This window comes from Pseudophryne corroboree, chromosome 5 (assembly GCF_028390025.1).
Source record: "Pseudophryne corroboree isolate aPseCor3 chromosome 5, aPseCor3.hap2, whole genome shotgun sequence".
In the NCBI taxonomy this organism is placed as follows: Eukaryota; Metazoa; Chordata; class Amphibia; order Anura; family Myobatrachidae; genus Pseudophryne; species Pseudophryne corroboree.
The window spans coordinates 842,763,512-842,788,109 of NC_086448.1; the positions used below are offsets into that span (position 1 = coordinate 842,763,512).

Consider the following 24,598-nt stretch of genomic DNA (forward strand, 5'->3'; position numbering starts at 1 on the left):
GCACACTCTGCTGAGCGCGCCGGGGCTGCCCTCACTGCCGTGGTCTCCGGAGGGGTCCGGGACCACGGCACATAAAAGTACAGTACTTAAACATTGAATACAACGCGGCGCCTAGCGCCCAATACATTTTTAAATCTGGCGCCAAGCGCCCTTTGTCCCTCAAAATGGCGTCGGGCACTAGGGGTTAACCCCTTCAGTGCCAAAGTGGCCATTTGCCTCGTGGCTGGGGTCCCTCCGGCCACAATCGCATATTAGCGCCCAGAGCGCATTGCAATATGCGATCCTATCACCTGAATGTATTAATGAGTACAGACAGGGACCCCGCGATTTGCTCTGTGAGTTGCCGGGGGGGGGGTTCCGGCCGAGGCAGCATGGCACCCCTTATAGAAACCTGCGGGAATGCTGCTGCGGGCGCTGATACCAGCTGCGATCCCTGAAAACACCCATATGCAATGGTAAATGGGCCCCTAACACCCGGATAACGCCAGGATACAGAAATGCGCCACACATATGACCAGCCGGTAATCAGATCAGCGATCCGCATGGCGCGATGCAGGATTATATTCAGCCTATTAGCCAGATGTCGCTCGTTATCTCTCGTCCGTCTCTCAGAATAATAAATGCTAATTGATAAAGCCCAGGAGACATGAATACAGCTTCCTGTCTGCAGAATGTGTTTCCCTTATAGATCACTGGTATAAAGCTGCTGTGGAACTACACATCCCAGCATGCCCTGCCGCAGTTGTAGCATGCCGTCACAGCAAGGGATTCTGGGAGCACTGCAGCAGCTGGAGGGCCGCATGTTGAATACCCCTGATCTATATACATCCGCCTGAGCGGCAGCAGCAGCAGCACAGAGGGGGGAGATACAATTCTGCTGCTGCTGCTGTGGGGAGTGTCGTATCGTCATGGTGACGGTGTTCTGTGTACACCCGGAGACACGCCCCTAGCAGGGAGACACAGAGCGGGGACTGACAGGTGAGTGACGGCATCATTAACCCTCTCAGGGCCGGCTCACGTCTATTATAGCCGGGTCACCACCAGGCATTGTATATAGGACAATGGGGCAGCTGTATCCAGTGACAACGGCCCTGCCAGCTGCTGCCAGTGCCCTGTATGTCTGCAGCTACTGACCGTGATCTCAGCCCGGGGCTCCTGCAGGGGGGAGCAGATATCTATCTATCTATCTATCTATCTATCTATCTATCTATCTATCTATCTCATATCTATCTATCTCTCTATCTATCTGTCTGTCTGTCTGTCTGTCTGTCTATCTATCTCTCTCATATCTATCTATCTATCTATCTATCTATCTATCTATCTATCTATCTATCTATCTATCTGTCTGTCTGTCTGTCTATCTATCTCTCTCATATCTATCTATCTGTCTGTCTGTCTGTCTGTCTATCTATCTCATATCTATCTATCTATCTATCTATCTATCTATCTATCTATCTATCTATCTATCTGTCTGTCTGTCTGTCTGTCTGTCTATCTATCTCATATCTATCTATCTATCTATCTATCTATCTATCTATCTATCTATCTATCTATCTCATATCTATCTATCTATCTATCTATCTATCTATCTATCTATCTATCTATCTATCTCTCTCATATCTATCTATCTATCTATCTGTCTGTCTGTCTGTCTGTCTGTCTGTCTGTCTATCTATCTATCTCATATCTATCTATCTGTCTGTCTATCTATCTGTCTGTCTGTCTATCTATCTCATATCTATCTATCTATCTATCTATCTATCTATCTATCTATCTATCTATCTATCTATCTATCTCATATCTATCTATCTATCTATCTATCTCATATCTATCTATCTATCTATCTATCTATCTATCTATCTATCTATCTATCTATCTATCATCTGTCTATCTATCTATCTATCTATCTATCTATCTATCTATCTATCTATCTATCTATCTATCTATCATCTATCTGTCTGTCTGTCTGTCTGTCTGTCTGTCTGTCTGTCTGTCTGTCTATATCTATCTATCTATCTCTCTCATATCTATCTATCTATCTGTCTGTCTGTCTGTCTATCTATCTATCTATCTATCTATCTATCTATCTATCTATCTATCAGGGATCGCAGGAGAGAAATAGAATCATTTATCGCTGACGTTTAGCCCACGCCTGTCTGTGGGGACACAATGGCTGTAGTATAACATGTTCTATATATCTGTCTAGTGCTGTAATATTGCAGTTCTGAACAGGTAGGTAGTTCCTGGTGCACTACAACTCCCACCATGCCATTGTCACAGGTCTGATGGTGTAAATGATCAGCTAACATAGAGTAGTGACATCTGCAATATATATACGCTGTACAGCAGTGGTGCAAGTAGAAAAAATGTCTTACGGGTACTGTGTGCGCGCGCCGAAGGCGCGCGCGCAAAAAAATGGGTGTGGCCAAATGCCACATGGGGCGTGGCCAATGAAAATGGGGGCGTGGTACACATATGGGGGAGGGGCAGATACACGTATGACCCCAATAGTGTCAGATACACGTTGCACCACAGTGCTAGATATACATTGCCCCACAGTGCCAGATACATATAACCCCACAGTGCCAGATACACATTGCCCCACAGTGCCAGATACACAAATGTCCCCAGAGTGCCAGATACACAAATGTCCCCAGAGTGTCAGATACACATTGCCTCACAGTGCCAGATACACATTGCCCCACAGTGCCAGATGCACATTGCCCCACAGTGCCAGATACACAAATGTCCCCAGAGTGCCAGATACACATTGCCCCACAGTGCCAGATACACATTGCCCCACAGTGCCAGATACACAAATGTCCCCAGAGTGCCAGATACACATTGCCCCACAGTGCCAGATGCACATTGCCCCACAGTGCCAGATGCACATTGCCCCACAGTGCCAGATACACATTGCCCCACAGTGCCAGATACAGAAATGCCCCCAGAGTGCCATACATTGCCTCACAGTGTCAGATACACATTGCCCCACAGTGCTAGATACACAAATGCCCCCACTGTGTCAGATATACATTGCCCCCCGTGCCAGATACAGAAATGCCCCTACAGTACCAGATATGCCCCCAGTGCCAGATATCCTCCAGTGCCAGGTATACATGCCCCCCTGTGCCAGATATCCCCCAGTGCCAGGTATATATGCCCCCCTGTGCTAGATATGCCCCCAGTGCCAGATATCCCCCAGTGCCAGGTATACATGCCCCCCCAGTGCCAGATATCCCCCAGTGCCAGGTATACATGCCCCCCCAGTGCCAGATATCCCCCAGTGCCAGGTATACATGCCCCCCCAGTGCCAGATATCCCCCAGTGCCAGGTATAACATGCCCCCCCAGTGCCAGATATCCCCCAGTGCCAGGTATAACATGCCCCCCCAGTGCCAGATATCCCCCAGTGCCAGGTATACATGCCCCCCTGTGCCAGATATCCCCCAGTGCCAGGTATATATGCCTCCCTGTGCCAGATATGCCCCCAGTGCCAGGTATACATGCCCCCCTGTGCCAGATATCCCCCAGTGCCAGGTATATATGCCCCCCTGTGCCAGATATGCCCCCAGTGCCAGGTATATATGCCCCCCTGTGCCAGATATGCCCCCAGTGCCAGGTATACATGCCCCCCTGTGCCAGATATCCCCCAGTGCCAGGTATATATGCCCCCCTGTGCCAGATATGCCCCCAGTGCCAGGTATATATGTCCCCCTGTGCCAGATATGCCCCCAGTGCCAGGTATACATGCCCCCCCAGTGCCAGGTATAACATGCCCCCCTCCCCTACTCACCGCTGCCGTCGCTGTCCTCCTGTCTGTCATGTGAGGGAAGGAGAGTGCAGCCTGCGCCTCTCGTTCCCCTCAGTCTTCGGCGGGTGTCTCAGTTTAATTCAGCGCCGATCCGTGAGCCAATCAGAGCTCGCGGGTGCGAGCTCTGATTGGCTCACGGATCGGCGCTGAAGTAAACTGAAACACCCACCGGAGACTGAGGGGAACGAGAGGCGCAGGCTGCACTCTCCTGCCCTCACATCAGAGGCGTGTGCGGCGGTGCGGCGTGGGGGAGGGAGGAAGGAAGGAAGAGGAGCGGCGGCCCGTCGGTGTGGGTACGGCGTACCCACGGCTAAATTCTTACGGGTACGCCGTACCCACCCGTACCCGCCCACTTGCACCACTGCTGTACAGGCAACGTATGTGATATTGTACTGCACAATTATATATAGAGTTACAGCCCTGTGCTCTGCACACTATGCCGCAATATCCCTGAACACGGTATATTTATTTATTAACAGTTTCTTATATAGCGCAGCATATTCCTTTGCGCTTTGTATATACACTACAGTATATATACTGTGTGTATGTGTATATATATATATATATATATATATATATAATACACACACTGTGATAACTCTTTACACTGTATATTAAGTACACTGGGGGTAATTCAGACCTGGTCGCTCGCTAGCTGTTGTTTGTAGTCCTGCGTTCGCATAGTCGCCGCCCACGGGGGAGTGTATTTTTGCTTTGCAAGTGTGCGATCGCATGTGCAGCCGAGCCGTACAAAAAAACTTTGTGCAGTTTCTGAGTAGCTCTGACCTTACTCAGCCGCTGCGATCACGTCAGCCTGTCTGGTCCCGGAACTGACGTCAGACACCTGCTCTGCAAACGCTTAGACACGCCTGCGTTTTTCCAACCACTCCCAGAAAACGGTCAATTGCCACCCACAAACGCCCTCTTCCTATTAATCTCCTTCCGATCGGCTGTGCGAATGGATTCTTTGTAAAACCCATCACACAGCAACGATACGCTTTGTACCCGTGCGACGCGCCTGCGCATTGTGGTGCATACGTTTGCGCAGTTCTGACCTGATCACAGCACTGCAAAAAATGCTAGCGAGCGATCAGGTGTGAATTACCCCCACTGTGCAGTGACAGCCCTGTATACTATATACGTAATAAACACATAGGGGGACATTCCGAGTTGATTGCACGTAACAACTCTTTGCAGCCCGTGCGATCAACTTGACGCGGCCTATGGGGGGGTGTATTTCTGCATAGCGGTGATGCGATCGCTTGTACAGCCCCGCTATGCTAAAAAAGTTTCCTGCAAAACAAGACCAGGGACAGACTTACTAACCCTGTGCTACGGATCCAGCAGCCAAGGTCCCGGGATTGACGTCAGACATCCGCCCTCCAAACGCCTGGACACGCCTGCGTCCGGATTTCCATGCCCGGAAAATGGTGAGTAGATGTCCTGGAACTCCTCCCTGCCGTCAATCTTCTTGCGATCGCCGCTGCTATCACGTTCGGCGCGACGACCGTCACCAGGCAATGATGTGCGTGTGCATTGCGGGCGCCGTGCAGCCACAGTCCCAACCCGTTCGCACCGCAGCGAAGAACCGCTGCATGCGAACGGCCGGAATGACCCCCATTGTGCTAGCCCTGTACACTGTATATATATATAATACACACACTGTCATAACCCTGTAGACTGTACATATAATACACACGCTGAGTTACTCTCTCTATATATATATATATATATATATATATATATAGGGGTCATTCCAAGTTGATCGCTAGCTGCATTTGTTCGCAGCACAGCGATCAGGCTAAAAAATGGCAATTCTGCGTATGCGTATGCGGTGCAATGCACACTCGTGACGTACGGGCACAACGAACGATGCAGTTTTGCACAGGGTCTAGCGATGCATTTCAGTTGCACAGAGTGATTGACATGTAGTGGGTATTTATGGGTGGCAACTGACTGTTTTCAAGGAGTGTTTGGAAAAACGCAGGCGTGGCTGGGAGAATGCAGGGCGTGTTTGTGACGTCAAATCCGGAACTGAATAGTCTGAAGTGATCGCAAGCGCTGAGTAGGTTTTGAGCTACTCTGAAACTGCACAAATTTTTTTGCAGGCGCTCTGCGATACAACCGAGCGCACTTCTGCTAAGCTAAACTACACTCCCAGTGGGCGGCGGCATAGCGTTTGCACGGCTGCAAAAAACTGCTAGCGAGCGATCAACTCGGAATCACCCCCATAATACACACACTGTCATAACCCTGTACACTGTATATATAATACACACACTGTCATAACCCTGCACACTGTATATATAATACACACACTGTGATAGCCATGTACACTGAAAACATGGGAGGGGGTGAGAGACACGCTGTACACATGGGAGGGAGTGAGAGACGCTCTGTACACACGGGAGGGGGGTGAGAGATGCGCTGTACACACGGGAGGGGGTGAGAGACACGCTGTACACACGGGAGGGGGTGAGAGACACGCTGTACACACGGGAGGGGGTGAGAGACACACTGTACACACGGGAGGGGGTGAGAGACACACTGTACATGTACATACGGGAGGGGGTGAGAGATGCTGTACACACAGGAGGGGGTGAGAGACGTGCTGTACACACGGGAGGGGGTGAGAGACGCCCTGTACACACGGGAGGGGGTGAGACACGTGCTGTACACATGGGAGGGGGTGAGAGACGCGCTGTACACACGGGAGGGGGTGGGAGACGCGCTGTACACACTGGAGGGGGTGAGAGACGCTCTGTACACATGGGAGGGGGTGAGAGACGCTCTGTACACATGGGAGGGGGTGAGAGACACGCTGTACACACGGGAGGGGGTGAGAGACACACTGTACATACGGGAGGGGGTGAGAGATGCCCTGTACACACAGGAGGGGGTGAGAGACGCGCTGTACACACGGGAGGGGGTGAGAGACGCCCTGTACACTACACACGGGAGGGGGTGAGACACGCGCTGTACACATGGGAGGGGGTGAGAGACGCGCTGTACACACGGGAGGGGGTGAGAGACGCGCTGTACACACTGGAGGGGGTGAGAGACGCTCTGTACACATGGGAGGGGGTGAGAGACGCTCTGTACACATGGGAGGGGGTGAGAGACACGCTGTACACACACGGGAGGGGGTGAGAGATGCACTGTACACACGGGATGGGAGGGGGGGAGAGATGCACTGTACACATGGGAGGGGACGAGAGACGCGCTGTACACACAGGAGGGGGTGAGAGACACACTGTACACACGGGAGGGGGTGAGAGATGCGCTGTACACACGGGAGGGGGTGAGAGATGCGCTGTACACACGGGAGGGGGTGAGAGATGCGCTGTACACACGGGAGGGGTGAGAGACGCTCTGTACACATGGGAAGGGGTGAGAGACGGGCTGTACACACGGGAAGGGGTGAGAGACACTCTGTACACACGGGAGGGGGTGAGAGACGCTCTGTACACACGGGAGGGGGTGAGAGACGTGCTGTACACACGGGAGGGGGTGAGAGACGCGCTGTACACACGTGAGGGGGTGAGAGACGCGTTGTACACACGGGAGGGGGTGAGAGACACTCTGTACACACGGGAGGGGGTGAGAGACGCTCTGTACACACGGGAGGGGGTGAGAGACGTGCTGTACACACGGGAGGGGGTGAGAGACGCGCTGTACACACGGGAGGGGGTGAGAGACGCGCTGTACACATGGGAGGGGGTGAGAGACGCGCTGTACACACGGGAGGGGGGAGAGACGCGCTGTACGCATGGGAGGGGGTGAGAGACGCGTTGTACACACGGGAGGGGGTGAGAGACGCTCTGTACACACGGGAGGGGGTGAGAGACGTGCTGTACACACGGGAGGGGGTGAGAGACGCGCTGTACACACGGGAGGGGGTGAGAGACACGCTGTACACACGGGGGGGGGTGAGAGATGCACTGTACACACGGGATGGGAGGGGGGGAGAGATGCACTGTACACATGGGAGGGGACGAGAGACACGCTGTACACACAGGAGGCGGTGAGAGACACGCTGTACACACGGGAGGGGTGAGAGACGCGCTGTACACACGGGAGGGGGTGAGAGACGCGTTGTACACACGGGAGGGGGTGAGAGACACGCTGTACACATGGGAGGGGGTGAGAGACGCGCTGTACACATGGGAGGGGGTGAGAGACGCGCTGTACACACGGGAGGGGGAGAGAGACGCGCTGTACACACGGGAGGGGGTGAGAGACGCGCTGTACACAATGGAGGGGGTGAGAGATGCGCTGTACACACAGGAGGCGGAGAGGGACACGCTGTACACACAGGAGGCGGAGAGAGACACGCTGTACACAATGGAGGGGGTGAGAGACGCGCTGTACACACAGGAGACGGAGAGAGACGCGCTGTACACACAGGAGGGGGTGAGAGACACGCTGTACACACGGGAGGGGGTGAGAGACACGCTGTATACATGGGAGGGGGTGAGAGACGCGCTGTACACACAGCAGACGGAGAGAGACGCGCTGTACACACGGGAGGGGGGTGAGAGACGCACTGTACACACGGGAGGGGGTGAGAGACATGCTGTACACACGGGAGGGGGTGAGAGACGCGCTGTACACTCACGGGAGGCGGAGAGAGACGCGCTGTACACACAGGAGGGGGTGAGAGACGCGCTGTACACATGGGAGGGGGTGAGAGACGCGCTGTACACACAAGAGGCGGAGAGAGACACGCTGTACACACGGGAGGGGGTGAGAGACGCGCTGTACACACAGGAGGCGGAGAGATATGCGCGGTACTCACGTGATGGAGTGAGAGATGCACTGTACACACGGGAGGGGGTGAGAGACGCGCGGTACACATGGGATGGAGTGAGAGATGCACTGTACACACAGGAGGCGGAGAGAGACGCGCTGTACACACGGGAGGGGGTGAGAGACACGCTGTACACATGGGAGGGGGTGAGAGACACGCTGTACACATGGGAGGGGGTGAGAGACGCGCTGTACACACAGGAGGCGGAGAGAGATGCACTGTACACACTGGAGGGGGTGAGAGACACGCTGTACACACGGGAGGGGGTGAGAGACGCGGGGTACACACTGGATGGAGTGAGAGATGCACTGTACACACAGGAGGCGGAGAGAGACGCGCTGTACACACGGGAGGGGGTGAGAGACACGCTGTACACATGGGAGGGGGTGAGAGACACGCTGTACACATGGGAGGGGGTGAGAGATGCACTGTACACACGGGAGGGGGTGAGAGACGCACTGTACACACGGGAGGCGGAGAGAGACACGCTGTACACACAGGAGGCGGAGAGAGATGCACTGTACACACAGGAGGGGGTGATAGACGCGCTGTACACACGGGAGGAGGTGAGAGATGCGCTGTACACACGGGAGGGGGTGAGAGACACGCGGTACACACGGGAGGGGGTGAGAGATGCGCTGTACACATGGGAGGGGGTGAGAGACGCGCTGTACACACGGGATGGAGTGAGAGATGCACTGTACATCCGGGAGGGGGTGAGAGACGCGCTGTACACACAGGAGGGGGTGAGAGACGCGCTGTACACACGGGAGGGGGTGAGAGACGCGTTGTACACATGGGAGGGGGTGAGAGACGCGCTGTACACACGGGAGGGGGTGAGAGACGCGCTGTACACACGGGAGGGGGTGAGAGACGCGCTGTACACACGGGAGGGGGTGAAAGACGCGCTGTACACACGGGAGGGGGTGAGAGATGCGCGGTACACACGGGATGGAGTGAGAGATGCACTGTACACACGGGAGGCGGAGAGAGATGCGCTGTACACATGGGAGAGGGTGAGAGACGCGCTGTACACACAGGAGGCGGAGAGAGATACGATGTACACATGGGAGGGGGTGAGATACGGGCTGTACACATGGGAGGGGGTGAGAGATGCACTGTACACACGGGAGGGGGTGAGAGACGCACTGTACACACGGGAGGGGGTGAGAGACGCGCTGTACACACGGGAGGGGGTGAGATACGCGCTGTACACACGGGAGGGGGTGAGAGACACGCTGTACACACGGGAGGGGGTGAGAGACGCGCTGTACACACGGGAGGGGGTGAGAGACGCGCTGTACACACGGGAGGGGGTGAGAGACGCGCTGTACACACGGGAGGGGGTGAGAGATGCGCTGTACACACGGGAGGGGGTGAGTGATGCGCGGTACACACGGGATGGGGTGAGTGATGCGCGGTAAACACGGGATGGAGTGAGAGATGCACTGTACACACGGGAGGCGGATAGAGATGCGCTGTACACACGGGAGGGGGTGAGAGACGCGCTGTACACACAGGAGGCGGAGAGAGACGCGCTGTACACACGGGAGGGGGTGATAGATGCGCTGTACACACGGGAGGGGGTGAGAGACACGCTGTACACACAGGAGGCGGAGAGAGATGCACTGTACACACGGGAGGGGGTGAGAGACGCGCTGTACACACGGGAAGGGGTGAGAGATGCGCTGTACACATGGGAGGGGGTGAGAGACGCGCTGTACACACGGGATGGAGAGAGAGATGCACTGTACACACGGGAGGGGGTGAGAGACGCGCTGTACACACGGGAGGGGGTGAGAGATGCGCTGTACACATGGGAGGGGGTGAGAGACGCGCTGTACACACGGGATGGAGTGAGAGATGCACTGTACACACGGGAGGGGGTGAGAGACGCGCTGTACACACGGGAGGGGGTGAGAGACGCGCTGTACACACGGGAGGGGGTGAGAGATGCGCTGTACACACGGGAGGGGGTGAGAGATGCGCGGTACACACGGGATGGAGTGAGAGATGCACTGTACACACGGGAGGCGGAGAGAGATGCGCTGTACACACGGGAGGGGGTGAGAGACGCGCTGTACACACAGGAGGCGGAGAGAGACACGCTGTACACATGGGAGGGGGTGAGATACGGGCTGTACACACGGGAGGGGGTGAGAGACACGCTGTACACACGGGAGAGGGTGAGAGACGCGCTGTACACACGGGAGGGGGTGAGAGACGCGCTGTACACACAGGAGGCGGAGAGAGACACGCTGTACACACAGGAGGCGGAGAGAGACACGCTGTACACACACGAGGCGGAGAGAGACGCGCTGTACACACGGGAGGGGGTGAGACGCTCTGTACACACGGGAGGGGGTGAGAGACGTGCTGTACACACGGGAGGGGGTGAGAGACGCGCTGTACACACGGGAGGGGGTGAGAGACGCGTTGTACACATGGGAGGGGGTGAGAGACGCTCTGTACACACGGGAGGGGGTGAGAGACGCGCTGTACACACAGGAGACGGAGAGAGACGCGCTGTACACACAGGAGGGGGTGAGAGACACGCTGTACACACGGGAGGGGGTGAGAGACACGCTGTATACATGGGAGGGGGTGAGAGACGCGCTGTACACACAGCAGACGGAGAGAGATGCGCTGTACACACGGGAGGGGTGAGAGACGCACTGTACACACGGGAGGGGGTGAGAGACACGCTGTACACACGGGAGGGCGAGAGAGACGCGCTGTACACACGGGAGGGGGTGAGAGACGCGCTGTACACACGGGAGGGGGTGAGAGACGCGCTGTACACACAAGAGGCGGAGGGAGACACGCTGTACACACGGGAGGGGGTGAGAGACGCGCTGTACACACAGGAGGCGGAGAGAGATGCGCGGTACACACGTGATGGAGTGAGAGATGCACTGTACACACGGGAGGGGGTGAGAGACGCGCGGTACACACGGGATGGAGTGAGAGATGCACTGTACACACAGGAGGCGGAGAGAGACGCGCTGTACACACGGGAGGGGGTGAGAGACACGCTGTACACATGGGAGGGGGTGAGAGACACGCTGTACACATGGGAGGGGGTGAGAGACGCGCTGTAAACACAGGAGGCGGAGAGAGATGCACTGTACACACTGGAGGGGGTGAGAGACACGCTGTACACACGGGAGGGGGTGAGAGACGCGGGGTACACACTGGATGGAGTGAGAGATGCACTGTACACACAGGAGGCGGAGAGAGACGCGCTGTACACACGGGAGGGGGTGAGAGACGCTGTACACATGGGAGGGGTGAGAAACACGCTGTACACATGGGAGGGGGTGAGAGATGCACTGTACACACGGGAGGGGGTGAGAGACGCACTGTACACACGGGAGGCGGAGAGAGACACGCTGTACACACAGGAGGCGGAGAGAGATGCACTGTACACACGGGAGGGGGTGAGAGACGCGCTGTACACACGGGAGGGGGTGAGAGATGCGCTGTACACACGGGAGGGGGTGAGAGACACGCGGTACACACGGGAGGGGGTGAGAGATGCGCTGTACACATGGGAGGGGGTGAGAGACGCGCTGTACACACGGGATGGAGTGAGAGATGCACTGTACATCCGGGAGGGGGTGAGAGACGCGCTGTACACACGGGAGAGGGTGAGAGACGCGCTGTACACGCAGGAGGGGGTGAGAGACGCGCTGTACACACGGGAGGGGGTGAGAGACGCGCTGTACACACGGGAGGGGGTGAGAGACGCGCTGTACACATGGGAGGGGGTGAGAGATGCGCTGTACACACGGGAGGGGGTGAGAGATGCGCGGTACACACGGGATGGAGTGAGAGATGCACTGTACACACGGGAGGCGGAGAGAGATGCGCTGTACACACGGGAGGGGGTGAGAGACGCGATGTACACACAGGAGGCGGAGAGAGATACGCTGTACACATGGGAGGGGGTGAGATACGGGCTGTACACATGGGAGGGGGTGAGAGATGCACTGTACACACGGGAGGGGGTGAGAGACGCACTGTACACACGGGAGGGGGTGAGAGACGCGCTGTACACACGGGAGGGGGTGAGAGACGCGCTGTACACACGGGAGGGGGTGAGATACGCGCTGTACACACGGGAGGGGGTGAGAGACGCGCTGTACACACGGGAGGGGGTGAGAGACGCGCTGTACACACGGGAGGGGGTGAGAGATGCGCTGTACACACGGGAGGGGGTGAGTGATGCGCGGTACACACGGGATGGTGTGAGTGATGCGCGGTACACACGGGATGGAGTGAGAGATGCACTGTACACACGGTAGGCGGAGAGAGATGCGCTGTACACACGGGAGGGGGTGAGAGACGCGCTGTACACACAGGAGGCGGAGAGAGACGCGCTGTACACACGGGAGGGGGTGAGAGACACGCTGTACACACAGGAGGCGGAGAGAGATGCACTGTACACACGGGAGGGGGTGAGAGACGCGCTGTACACACGGGAGGGGGTGAGAGATGCGCTGTACACACGGGAGGGGGTGAGAGACACGCGGTACACACGGGAGGGGGTGAGAGATGCGCTGTACACATGGGAGGGGGTGAGAGACGCGCTGTACACACGGGATGGAGTGAGAGATGCACTGTACACAAGGGAGGGGGTGAGAGACGCGCTGTACACACGGGAGGGGGTGAGAGACGCGCTGTACACACGGGAGGGGGTGAGAGATGCGCTGTACACACGGGAGGCGGTGAGAGATGCGCGGTACACACGGGATGGAGTGAGAGATGCACTGTTCACACGGGAGGCGGAGAGAGATGCGCTGTACACACGGGAGTGGGTGAGAGACGCGCTGTACACACAGGAGGCGGAGAGAGACACGCTGTACACATGGGAGGGGGTGAGATACGGGCTGTACACACGGGAGGGGGTGAGAGACACGCTGTACACACGGGAGGGGGTGAGAGACGCGCTGTACACACGGGAGGGGGTGAGAGACGCGCTGTACACACAGGAGGCGGAGAGAGACACGCTGTACACACAGGAGGCGGAGAGAGACACGCTGTACACACAGGAGGCGGAGAGAGATGCGCTGTACACACGGGAGGGGGTGAGAGACGCGCGGTACACACGGGAGGGGGTGAGAGATGCGCTGTACACACGGGAGGGGGTGAGAGACACGCGGTACACACGGGAGGGGGTGAGAGATGCGCTGTACACACGGGAGGGGGTGAGAGACGCGCTCTACACACGGGAGGGGGTGAGAGACGCGCTGTACACACGGGTGGGGGTGAGAGATGCGCTGTACACACGGGAGGGGGTGAGAGATGCGCGGTACACAATGGAGGGGGTGAGAGATGCGCTGTACACACAGGAGGCGGAGAGAGACACGCTGTACACACAGGAGGCGGAGAGAAACACGCTGTACACAATGGAGGGGGTGAGAGACGCGCTGTACACACAGGAGACGGAGAGAGACGCGCTGTACACACAGGAGGGGGTGAGAGACACGCTGTACACACGGGAGGGGGAGAGAGACACGCTGTATACATGGGAGGGGGTGAGAGACGCGCTGTACACACAGCAGACGGAGAGAGACGCGCTGTACACACGGGAGGGGGTGAGAGACGCACTGTACACACGGGAGGGGGTGAGAGACACGCTGTACACACGGGAGGGCGAGAGAGACGCGCTGTACACACGGGAGGGGGTGAGAGACGCGCTGTACACACGGGAGGGGGTGAGAGACGCGCTGTACACACAAGAGGCGGAGAGAGACACGCTGTACACACGGGAGGGGGTGAGAGACGCGCTGTACACACAGGAGGCGGAGAGAGATGCGCGGTACACACGTGATGGAGTGAGAGATGCACTGTACACACGGGAGGGGGTGAGAGACGCGCGGTACACACGGGATGGAGTGAGAGATGCACTGTACACACAGGAGGCGGAGAGAGACGCGCTGTACACACGGGAGGGGGTGAGAGACACGCTGTACACATGGGAGGGGGTGAGAGACACGCTGTACACATGGGAGGGGGTGAGAGACGCGCTGTACACACAGGAGGCGGAGAGAGATGCACTGTACACACTGGAGGGGGTGAGAGACACGCTGTACACACGGGAGGGGGTGAGAGACGCGGGGTACACACTGGATGGAGTGAGAGATGCACTGTACACACAGGAGGCGGAGAGAGACGCGCTGTACACACGGGAGGGGGTGAGAGACGCTGTACACATGGGAGGGGGTGAGAGACACGCTGTACACATGGGAGGGGGTGAGAGATGCACTGTACACACGGGAGGGGGTGAGAGACGCACTGTACACACGGGAGGCGGATAGAGACACGCTGTACACACAGGAGGCGGAGAGAGATGCACTGTACACACGGGAGGGGGTGAGAGACGCGCTGTACACACGGGAGGGGGTGAGAGATGCGCTGTACACACGGGAGGGGGTGAGAGACACGCGGTACACACGGGAGGGGGTGAGAGATGCGCTGTACACATAGAAGGGGGTGGGAGACGCGCTGTACACACGGGATGGAGTGAGAGATGCACTGTACATCCGGGAGGGGGTGAGAGACGCGCTGTACACACGGGAGGGGGTGAGAGACGCGCTGTACACGCGGGAGGGGGTGAGAGACGCGCTGTACACACGGGAGGAGGTGAGAGACGCGCTGTACACACGGGAGGGGGTGAGAGACGCGCTGTACACACGGGAGGGGGTGAGAGACGCGCTGTACACACGGGAGGGGGTGAGAGACGCGCTGTACACACGGGAGGGGGTGATAGACGCGCTGTACACACGGGAGGGGGTGAGAGATGCGCTGTACACACGGGAGGGGGTGAGAGATGCGCGGTACACACGGGATGGAGTGAGAGATGCACTGTACACACGGGAGGCGGAGAGAGATGCGCTGTACACACGGGAGGGGGTGAGAGACGCGCTGTACACACAGGAGGCGGAGAGAGATATGCTGTACACATGGGAGGGGGTGAGATACGGGCTGTACACATGGGAGGGGGTGAGAGATGCACTGTACACACGGGAGGGGGTGAGAGTCGCACTGTACACACGGGAGGGGGTGAGAGACGCGCTGTACACACGGGAGGGGGTGAGAGACGCGCTGTACACACGGGAGGGGGTGAGATACGCGCTGTACACACGGGAGGGGGTGAGAGACGCGCTGTACACACGGGAGGGGGTGAGAGACGCGCTGTACACACGGGAGGGGGTGATAGACGCGCTGTACACACGGGAGGGGGTGAGAGATGCGCGGTACACACGGGAGGGGGTGAGTGATGCACGGTACACACGGGATGGGGTGAGTGATGCGCGGTACACACGGGATGGAGTGAGAGATGCACTGTACACACGGTAGGCGGAGAGAGATGCGCTGTACACACGGGAGGGGGTGAGAGACGCGCTGTACACACAGGAGGCGGAGAGAGACGCGCTGTACACACGGGAGGGGGTGAGAGATGCGCTGTACACACGGGAGGGGGTGAGAGACACGCTGTACACACAGGAGGCGGAGAGAGATGCACTGTACACACGGGAGGGGGTGAGAGACGCGCTGTACACACAGGAGGCGGAGAGAGATATGCTGTACACATGGGAGGGGGTGAGATACGGGCTGTACACATGGGAGGGGGTGAGAGATGCACTGTACACACGGGAGGGGGTGAGAGTCGCACTGTACACACGGGAGGGGGTGAGAGACGCGCTGTACACACGGGAGGGGGTGAGAGACGCGCTGTACACACGGGAGGGGGTGAGATACGCGCTGTACACACGGGAGGGGGTGAGAGACGCGCTGTACACACGGGAGGGGGTGAGAGACGCGCTGTACACACGGGAGGGGGTGATAGACGCGCTGTACACACGGGAGGGGGTGAGAGATGCGCGGTACACACGGGAGGGGGTGAGTGATGCACGGTACACACGGGATGGGGTGAGTGATGCGCGGTACACACGGGATGGAGTGAGAGATGCACTGTACACACGGTAGGCGGAGAGAGATGCGCTGTACACACGGGAGGGGGTGAGAGACGCGCTGTACACACAGGAGGCGGAGAGAGACGCGCTGTACACACGGGAGGGGGTGAGAGATGCGCTGTACACACGGGAGGGGGTGAGAGACACGCTGTACACACAGGAGGCGGAGAGAGATGCACTGTACACACGGGAGGGGGTGAGAGACGCGCTGTACACACGGGAGGGGGTGAGAGATGTGCTGTACACACGGGAGGGGGTGAGAGACACGCGGTACACACGGGAGGGGGTGAGAGATGCGCTGTACACATGGGAGGGGGTGAGAGACGCGCTGTACACACGGGATGGAGTGAGAGATGCACTGTACACACGGGAGGGGGTGAGAGACGCGCTGTACACACGGGAGGGGGTGAGAGACGCGCTGTACACACGGGAGGGGGTGAGAGATGCGCTGTACACACGGGAGGGGGTGAGAGATGCGCGGTACACACGGGATGGAGTGAGAGATGCACTGTTCACACGGGAGGCGGAGAGAGATGCGCTGTACACACGGGAGGGGGTGAGAGACGCGCTGTACACACAGGAGGCGGAGAGAGACACGCTGTACACATGGGAGGGGGTGAGATACGGGCTGTACACACGGGAGGGGGTGAGAGACACGCTCTACACACGGGAGGGGGTGAGAGACGCGCTGTACACACGGGAGGGGGTGAGAGACGCGCTGTACACACAGGAGGCGGAGAGAGACACGCTGTACACACAGGAGGCGGAGAGAGACACGCTGTACACACAGGAGGCGGAGAGAGATGCGCTGTACACACGGGAGGGGGTGAGAGACACGCGGTACACACGGGAGGGGGTGAGAGATGCGCTGTACACACGGGAGGCGGTGAGAGACACACGGTACACACGGGAGGGGGTGAGAGATGCGCTGTACACACGGGAGGGGGTGAGAGACGCGCTGTACACACGGGAGGGGGTGAGAGACGCGCTGTACACACGGGAGGGGGTGAGAGATGCGCTGTACACACGGGAGGGGGTGAGAGACACGCTGTACACACAGGAGGCGGAGAGAGATGCACTGTACACACGGGAGGGGGTGAGAGACACGCTGTACACACGGGAGGGGGTGAGAGATGCGCTGTACACACGGGAGGGGGTGAGAGACACGCGGTACACACGGGAGGGGGTGAGAGATGCGCTGTACACATGGGAGGGGGTGAGAGACGCGCTGTACACACGGGATGGAGTGAGAGATGCACTGTACACACGGGAGGGGGTGAGAGACGCGCTGTACACACGGGAGGGGGTGAGAGACGCGCTGTACACACGGGAGGGGGTGAGAGATGCGCTGTACACACGGGAGGGGGTGAGAGATGCGCGGTACACACGGGATGGAGTGAGAGATGCACTGTTCACACGGGAGGCGGAGAGAGATGCGCTGTACACACGGGAGGGGGTGAGAGACGCGCTGTACACACAGGAGGCGGAGAGAGACACGCTGTACACATGGGAGGGGGTGAGATACGGGCTGTACACACGGGAGGGGGTGAGAGACACGCTCTACACACGGGAGGGGGTGAGAGACGCGCTGTACACACGGGAGGGGGTGAGAGACGCGCTGTACACACAGGAGGCGGAGAGAGACACGCTGTACACAGGAGGCGGAGAGAGACACGCTGTACACACAGGAGGCGGAGAGAGATGCGCTGTACACACGGGAGGGGGTGAGAGACACGCGGTACACACGGGAGGGGGTGAGAGATGTGCTGTACACACGGGAGGCGGTGAGAGACACGCGGTACACACGGGAGGGGGTGAGAGATGCGCTGTTCACACGGGAGGGGGTGAGAGACGCGCTGTACACACGGGAGGGGGTGAGAGACGCGCTGTACACACGGGTGGGGGTGAGAGATGCACTGTACACATGGGAGGGGGTGAGAGATGCGCGGTACACACAGGATGGAGTGAGAGATGCACTGTACACACGGGAGGCGGAGAGAGATGCGCTGTACACACGGGAGGGGGTGAGAGACGCGCTGTACACACAGGAGGCGGAGAGAGACACGCTGTACATACGGAAGGGGGTGAGATACGGGCTGTACACACGGGAGGGGGTGAGAGACACGCTGTACACATGGGAGGGGGAGAGAGACACGCTGTACACACGGGAGGGGGTGAGAGACGCGCTGTACATACGGGAGGGGGTGAGAGACACGCTGTACACATGGGAGGGGGTGAGAGACGCGCTGTACACACAGGAGGCGGTGAGAGACACGCTGTACACACAGGAGGCGGACAGAGACGCGCTGTACACACGGGAGGGGGTGAGAGACACGCTGTACACATGGGAGGGGGTGAGAGACGCGCTGTACACACGGGAGGGGGTGAGAGACACGCTGTACACATGGGAGGGGGTGAGAGACGCGCTGTACACACGGGAGGGTGTGAGAGACGCGCTGTACACACAGGAGGGGGTGAGAGACGCGCTGTACACACGGGAGGGGACGAGAGATGCGCTGTACACACGGGAGGGGGTGAGAGATGCGCTGTACACACGGGAGGGGGTGAGAGACGCGCTGTACACACAGGAGGCGGAGAGAGACACGCTGTACACAATGGAGGGGGTGAGAGAGCAGCATACCTAACCCAGAAAACTTATGAGTGTCTGATGCCCCTGACAGTCTAAATACCCCTCCCCCCCCTTTGCCCCAATCCCTCATACCTGAGATAATCAGATGTAGACATGTATAAATGACGAATTAGAAGGTCACAGTTTATTACATTTCCATGGCCCCCTGTATAAGAGGTACAGTACTGTGCGTCTCAGCCTCACTTCAGCAGTGGGCGTGTCTCCTCGCATTCAGTAGCGCCACTCAGTTGACTGGCACGCGGAACAATAGTCTGCACTGCCCTGCCCCCACCCTTAAATAGACCCACTCTGTACGGAGGGGCAGCCCCCACCTCCCCTCCTTTCCGCTTTCCTTGTCCCACCTCTTCCCCTTTGTTTGCTACTACCTAGCTACCCCCCCCCCTTTCTCCTATATTAATATTATTATTATTATTATTATTATTATACTTTATTTATATGGCGCCACAAGGAATCCGCAGCGCCCAATTACAGAGCAAACAAATAAGCAAAACATGAAGACAGTGACTTATAGTTGAAGACAGTATAGGACAAGTACAGGGTATATATACATAGCTACATCAGCAGACGACACTGACATAAGTATCAGTTCTCAAAAAACCGAGGGATTTGGTGCCATCAAAGGGAGTATTGAATAGATTATAGGTTAAGTAAGAGACGTAAAAGCACATGAGGGAAGAGGGCCCTGCTCGTGAGAGCTTACATTCTACATCCTATATGCTGCTACGAATCACGGAGCTCATCCTTATTGTTTTTCTGCCATACCGACTATTCATCGCTCAGTTTCCTTTAAGGGGACGTGACCAACCTTCCAGCAGAAGAACGGATGATACATTGGTTTTGGGGTAAATGCATTGTCCCACGTTCCATCTATAATGATGATAGTGCTTGAAATCTTAGACGTACAGATGAGTCCTTATTCACCTAGCCTCAAATCATGTCAAATAGCCCCACCTGGCAAACCACAGAGAATACGGCTAAGCCGCCATGTGTCCCATCGATCAGTATTTGTGCACAGAGATAGATAACCAGCCTACATCTATGAGTCAGTATCTATAAATATGCATCTAGTGGTAGATGTTCCGATTATTATGTATATTTATATTCTCCTGTTACAGACCCATGGGAGGCCTCACAGTCCGATACACCACATCAACACTCTCGGCATAAATCTCAGCTCGGCCAAGAGAGGACAATCCTTCAGTGCCTGGAGACTGAGGGAAGATAAGTCAAGACTGGAACACCCTAAGTCCATCGGACCACCACCTTGACAGGGTATATACTATATAACGCCAGGCAGGGTGGTTGCCCTCTGCCCACCAGCTTGGTGCCTACTGATCTGTAGGAGAGCATATCTGGGCCATGGAAAGCAGAAACAGCAAAGAGCAGACGGGCGACAATGCCAGGATCACCTCGGAGATGCTGAAGTCTCGGACTGGCAAGTTTGACCTGGAGTCCATCCTCTTCCTGAAGCTGCGTGGCCTGGGCCTGCAGGAGCTGGGCTGTATAGGCGAGTGCCTGAATCTGGAGCGCTTGGACCTGTCCAACAACCACATCACCCACCTGGCTCCCCTGTCCTCCCTGAAGCTGATGGTGGCTCTGAACTTGTCCTGTAACCGGATCTCCTCGCTGGAGCCCCTGGCATCCTGTGACAGCCTGCAGGTCCTGAACGTGGCCGGGAATCTTCTGTGCAGCGCTGACAGCTTGCACTGCCTAAAGGGTCTCCGTAGACTGGAGAGCATCCGCCTGCGGGATCCAGTATACAACCTGGGCAACCCTCTCTGTGCCAACGCCTCGTACAGACACGCCGTCCTGGACACCATCCCTAGCGTCCGAGTGATTGATGGCGAAAGGGTGACCGGCTGTGGCAGTGACCTCTACCACCTGTGCAAGGACATTGATAGTTCCTTAAAGAGGTCTATCAGCAGTGGTGCTGTGGAGCTCGCAGGGTCCATCAAACCTTGGCTGGAAGAAGGATACTGGGACCTGAAGCCAACTCACAGCTCTATCATGAAGGAGACCTACAAGCAGTTTAATGACGTTCTGCGGGAGTGTAAGGAACTGAGCAAGAGAGCGGATGACGCCATCGCGCAGGCGGAGAGAGCTCTCAGCATTAGAAATGACACCAACTCCTATGTGTTCTGAGCACCCCTCACCCCCTGTATTCTGGAACTGGCTACTGGTCTCTCCAAGGTGGACAGTACGGAGTCCCCAAGTGACTGGCTCTGTACCTGCTGGACTGTCTACCCCTAATCTCCTGCCTGACCCCCTGTATTCTGGAACTTGTTTATGGTCTCTCCAAGGTGGACTGTACGGAGTCCCCAAGTGACTGGCTCTGTACCTGCTGGACTGTCTACCCATAATCTCCTGCCTGACCCCCTGTATTCTGGAACTGGCTTCTGGTCTCTCCAAGGTGGACAGTACGGAGTCCCCAAGTGACTGGCTCTGTACCTGCTGGACTGTCTACCCCTAATCTCCTGCCTGACCCCCTGTATTCTGGAACTGGCTTATGGTCTCTCCAAGGTGGACAGTACGGAGTCCCCAAGTGACTGGCTCTGTACCTGCTGGACTGTCTACCCCTAATCTCCTGCCTGACCCCCTGTATTCTGGAACTGGCTTATGGTCTCTCCAAGACTGACCGTGCGGAGTCCCCAAGTGACTGGCTCTGTACCTGCTGGACTGTCTACCCCTAATCTCCTGCCTGAGCCCCTGTACTCTGGAACTAGCTTATGGTCTCTCAACGCGGCACAGTAGGAAGTGGAGACACTATAGTGTGGCATAGTATGACCTGGGGCACTGTAATGAGGCACAGTATGAAATGGAGGCACTATAGTGTGGCATAGTATGGCCTGGGGCACTGTAATGAGGCACAGTATGAAATGGAGGCACTATAGTGTGACATAGTATGACCTGGGGCACCGTAATGAGGCACAGTATGAAATGGAGGCACTATAGTGTGGCATAGTATGGCCTGGGGCACTGTAATGAGGCACAGTATGAAATGGAGGCACTATAGTGTGGCATAGTATGGCCTGAGGCACTGTAATGAGGCACAGTATGATATGGAGGCACTATAGTGTGGCATAGTATGACCTGAGGCACTGTAATGAGGCACAGTATGATGTGGAGGCACTATAGTGTGGCATAGTATGGCCACAGGCGTGCGCAGCACATTTTATAAGGGGGTGCACCGTCGGAGGGGTGTGTATAGCACCGCCTTCTGGGCGTGTCTAGCACCATCGGAAAAACGAGTGACGTGTCAATACTGCTGCCGACCGCCTGCCAGTATTGAATTTGTCTTCCTAAAAGGAACGCTGGCTTCATGCTGCTCCTCATCAGTGACTGGCGTTGGCATAGCATAGAACGAGAGAGGTGGGCATGTGCCGGGTGTGATGGGTGGGTGTGCGATCAGCATGACTTAATCACGTCACATCACGCTGTCTTTGTATATGGAGGTGGAGTCAGGAGTTTGAATGCCGGTGGCAGTGGCACCCTTGATTAACCCAGGCGTCCGGTCATAGGTGTGCACAGGCACCCCCTAATATCTGACCCCCCAATCTCACATGCCTGATGCAGCGATCGCCGAGCAGCCACTGCCACCGGCTTTCAAACTCTCAGCTCCACCTCCATGTACAAAAACAGTGTGATGTGACGTGATGACATCATGCTGCTCACCCACCCACCCGTCACACGCCCACCTCTCTCCTTCTATTCTATGCCAACGCCAGCCACTGATGAGGAGCAGCATGCAGCCAGCGTTCCTCTTAGGAAGACAAATTCAATACTGGCAGGCGGTCGGCAGCAACATTGACACGTCACTCATTTTTCCAGCAGCAGCAGTACTAGTCTGCGACTGTCAGTGTCACTGAGTGACTTGTAAGTAAGCTACTGCAGCTTGCAGGGGAAAGAGAGGGGGAGCCAGACCAGGCTGAGGAGGAGCAGTGTAATTGCAGTGAGTGCCATCAGGGGTGTTTGTTTGGTGCACACCACAACATCTGACAATGTATCTGCTTTATTAGGATTGGTTCAAGGGTGGATATTTTATATTGCATTGACTGTCAATAGATGGTGCTAGACACGCCCAAAAGGCGGTGCTAGTCACACCCCTCTATGGTGCACCCCCTAATAAAATGTGCTGCGCACGCCTATGCGTCCGGTCAGTAATGCGGTCCTGACAGGGTGCAGCGCAGAGGGGACAGTAATCAGCCTGCTCGGCTATCGCTGCACCAGGCATGTGAGATCGGGCTGCCAGACATTAGGGGGTGCCTGTGCGCACCAGGCACCCCCCCTGCGCACACCTATGAGTATGGCCTGGGGCACTGTAATGAGGCTCAGTATGATGTGGAGGCACTATGGTGTGACATAGTATGACCTGGGGCACTGTAATGAGGCACAGTATGAAATGGAGGCACTATAGTGTGGCATAGTATGGCCTGGGGCACTGTAATGAGGCACAGTATGAAATGGAGGCACTATAGTGTGGCATAGTAGGACCTGGGGCACTGTAATGAGGCACAGTATGATGAGGAGGCACTATAGTGTGGCATAGTAGGACCTGGGGCACTGTAATGAGGCACAGTATGATGTGAAGGCACTATAGTGTGGCATAGTATGACCTGGGGTAGTGAGGCACAGTATGAAGTGGAGGCACTGTAGTGAGGCACAGTATGAGCTGTCTAACACTACATTATGTGACCTGTTACCCCAAGTTCCTTCTCTCAGGTTCTAGATGACAGGTCGACAGTCTATAGATGACAACATATAGTCGACATGCATTAGATTGACAGGCACAAAAGGTAACAGGTAAAAGGTAGACAGTGTTCAAGGCCGACACGTACAAAAGGTCGACCGGTTCAAAATGGCAACATGACAATTGTCGACATGCAAATTATCAACACAATTTCTCCCCCCCCCATGTTTTCACTACTTTTGCTTGATTTACTATCCACGTGGACTATGATCGGGGATAAGTAACCTGTGGCGAGCGCAGAGAGCCATCTTGCCTGTAGCGTGACGGACGAAGTGAGACTGCGATGGAACACGTCTGCACTAATTGTGCTCACATATGATGAAACATACAAAGATACACCCCAAACACGTAGTAAAACTTATGTCAATCATTTGTGTGTCGACCATTTTCACATTGACCTTTTGTCCCTAATGACCTTTCGTACCTGTCGTCGACCTTAATCACTGTCAACCCAAATGCATGTCAACCATATGGGGGGTCGACATAATGACTGTTACCTGTACGCTGTAGCCCTTTATACCACGCCCCTTCTCTCCCCCATTGTACTTCTGTCCAGTGCTGACCACCGTCTTCTCCTCTGTACACAGCTCTTGTGC

At 56.6% G+C, this 24,598-nt stretch overlaps 1 protein-coding gene across 3 annotated transcripts; it reads left to right on the plus strand.

Moving 5' to 3' along the window:
• The first annotated feature begins 745 nt into the window (after nucleotides 1-745).
• Nucleotides 746-22,303, plus strand: LRRC61 (leucine rich repeat containing 61). Of its 3 annotated transcripts, none has more exons than XM_063924643.1 (3): nucleotides 746-978; nucleotides 5,158-5,243; nucleotides 20,371-22,303. In XM_063924643.1, exon 3 carries the CDS (start codon nucleotides 20,615-20,617, stop codon nucleotides 21,395-21,397), a length of 783 nt encoding a protein of 260 aa, XP_063780713.1. In that variant the 5' UTR covers nucleotides 746-978; nucleotides 5,158-5,243; nucleotides 20,371-20,614; the 3' UTR covers nucleotides 21,398-22,303. The 3 variants fall into 3 exon arrangements, with proteins under 3 accessions (XP_063780713.1, XP_063780712.1, XP_063780711.1); XM_063924642.1 differs by having other exon boundaries at nucleotides 5,161-5,243; XM_063924641.1 differs by lacking the exon at nucleotides 5,158-5,243.
• Nucleotides 22,304-24,598: the final 2,295 nt, after the last annotated feature.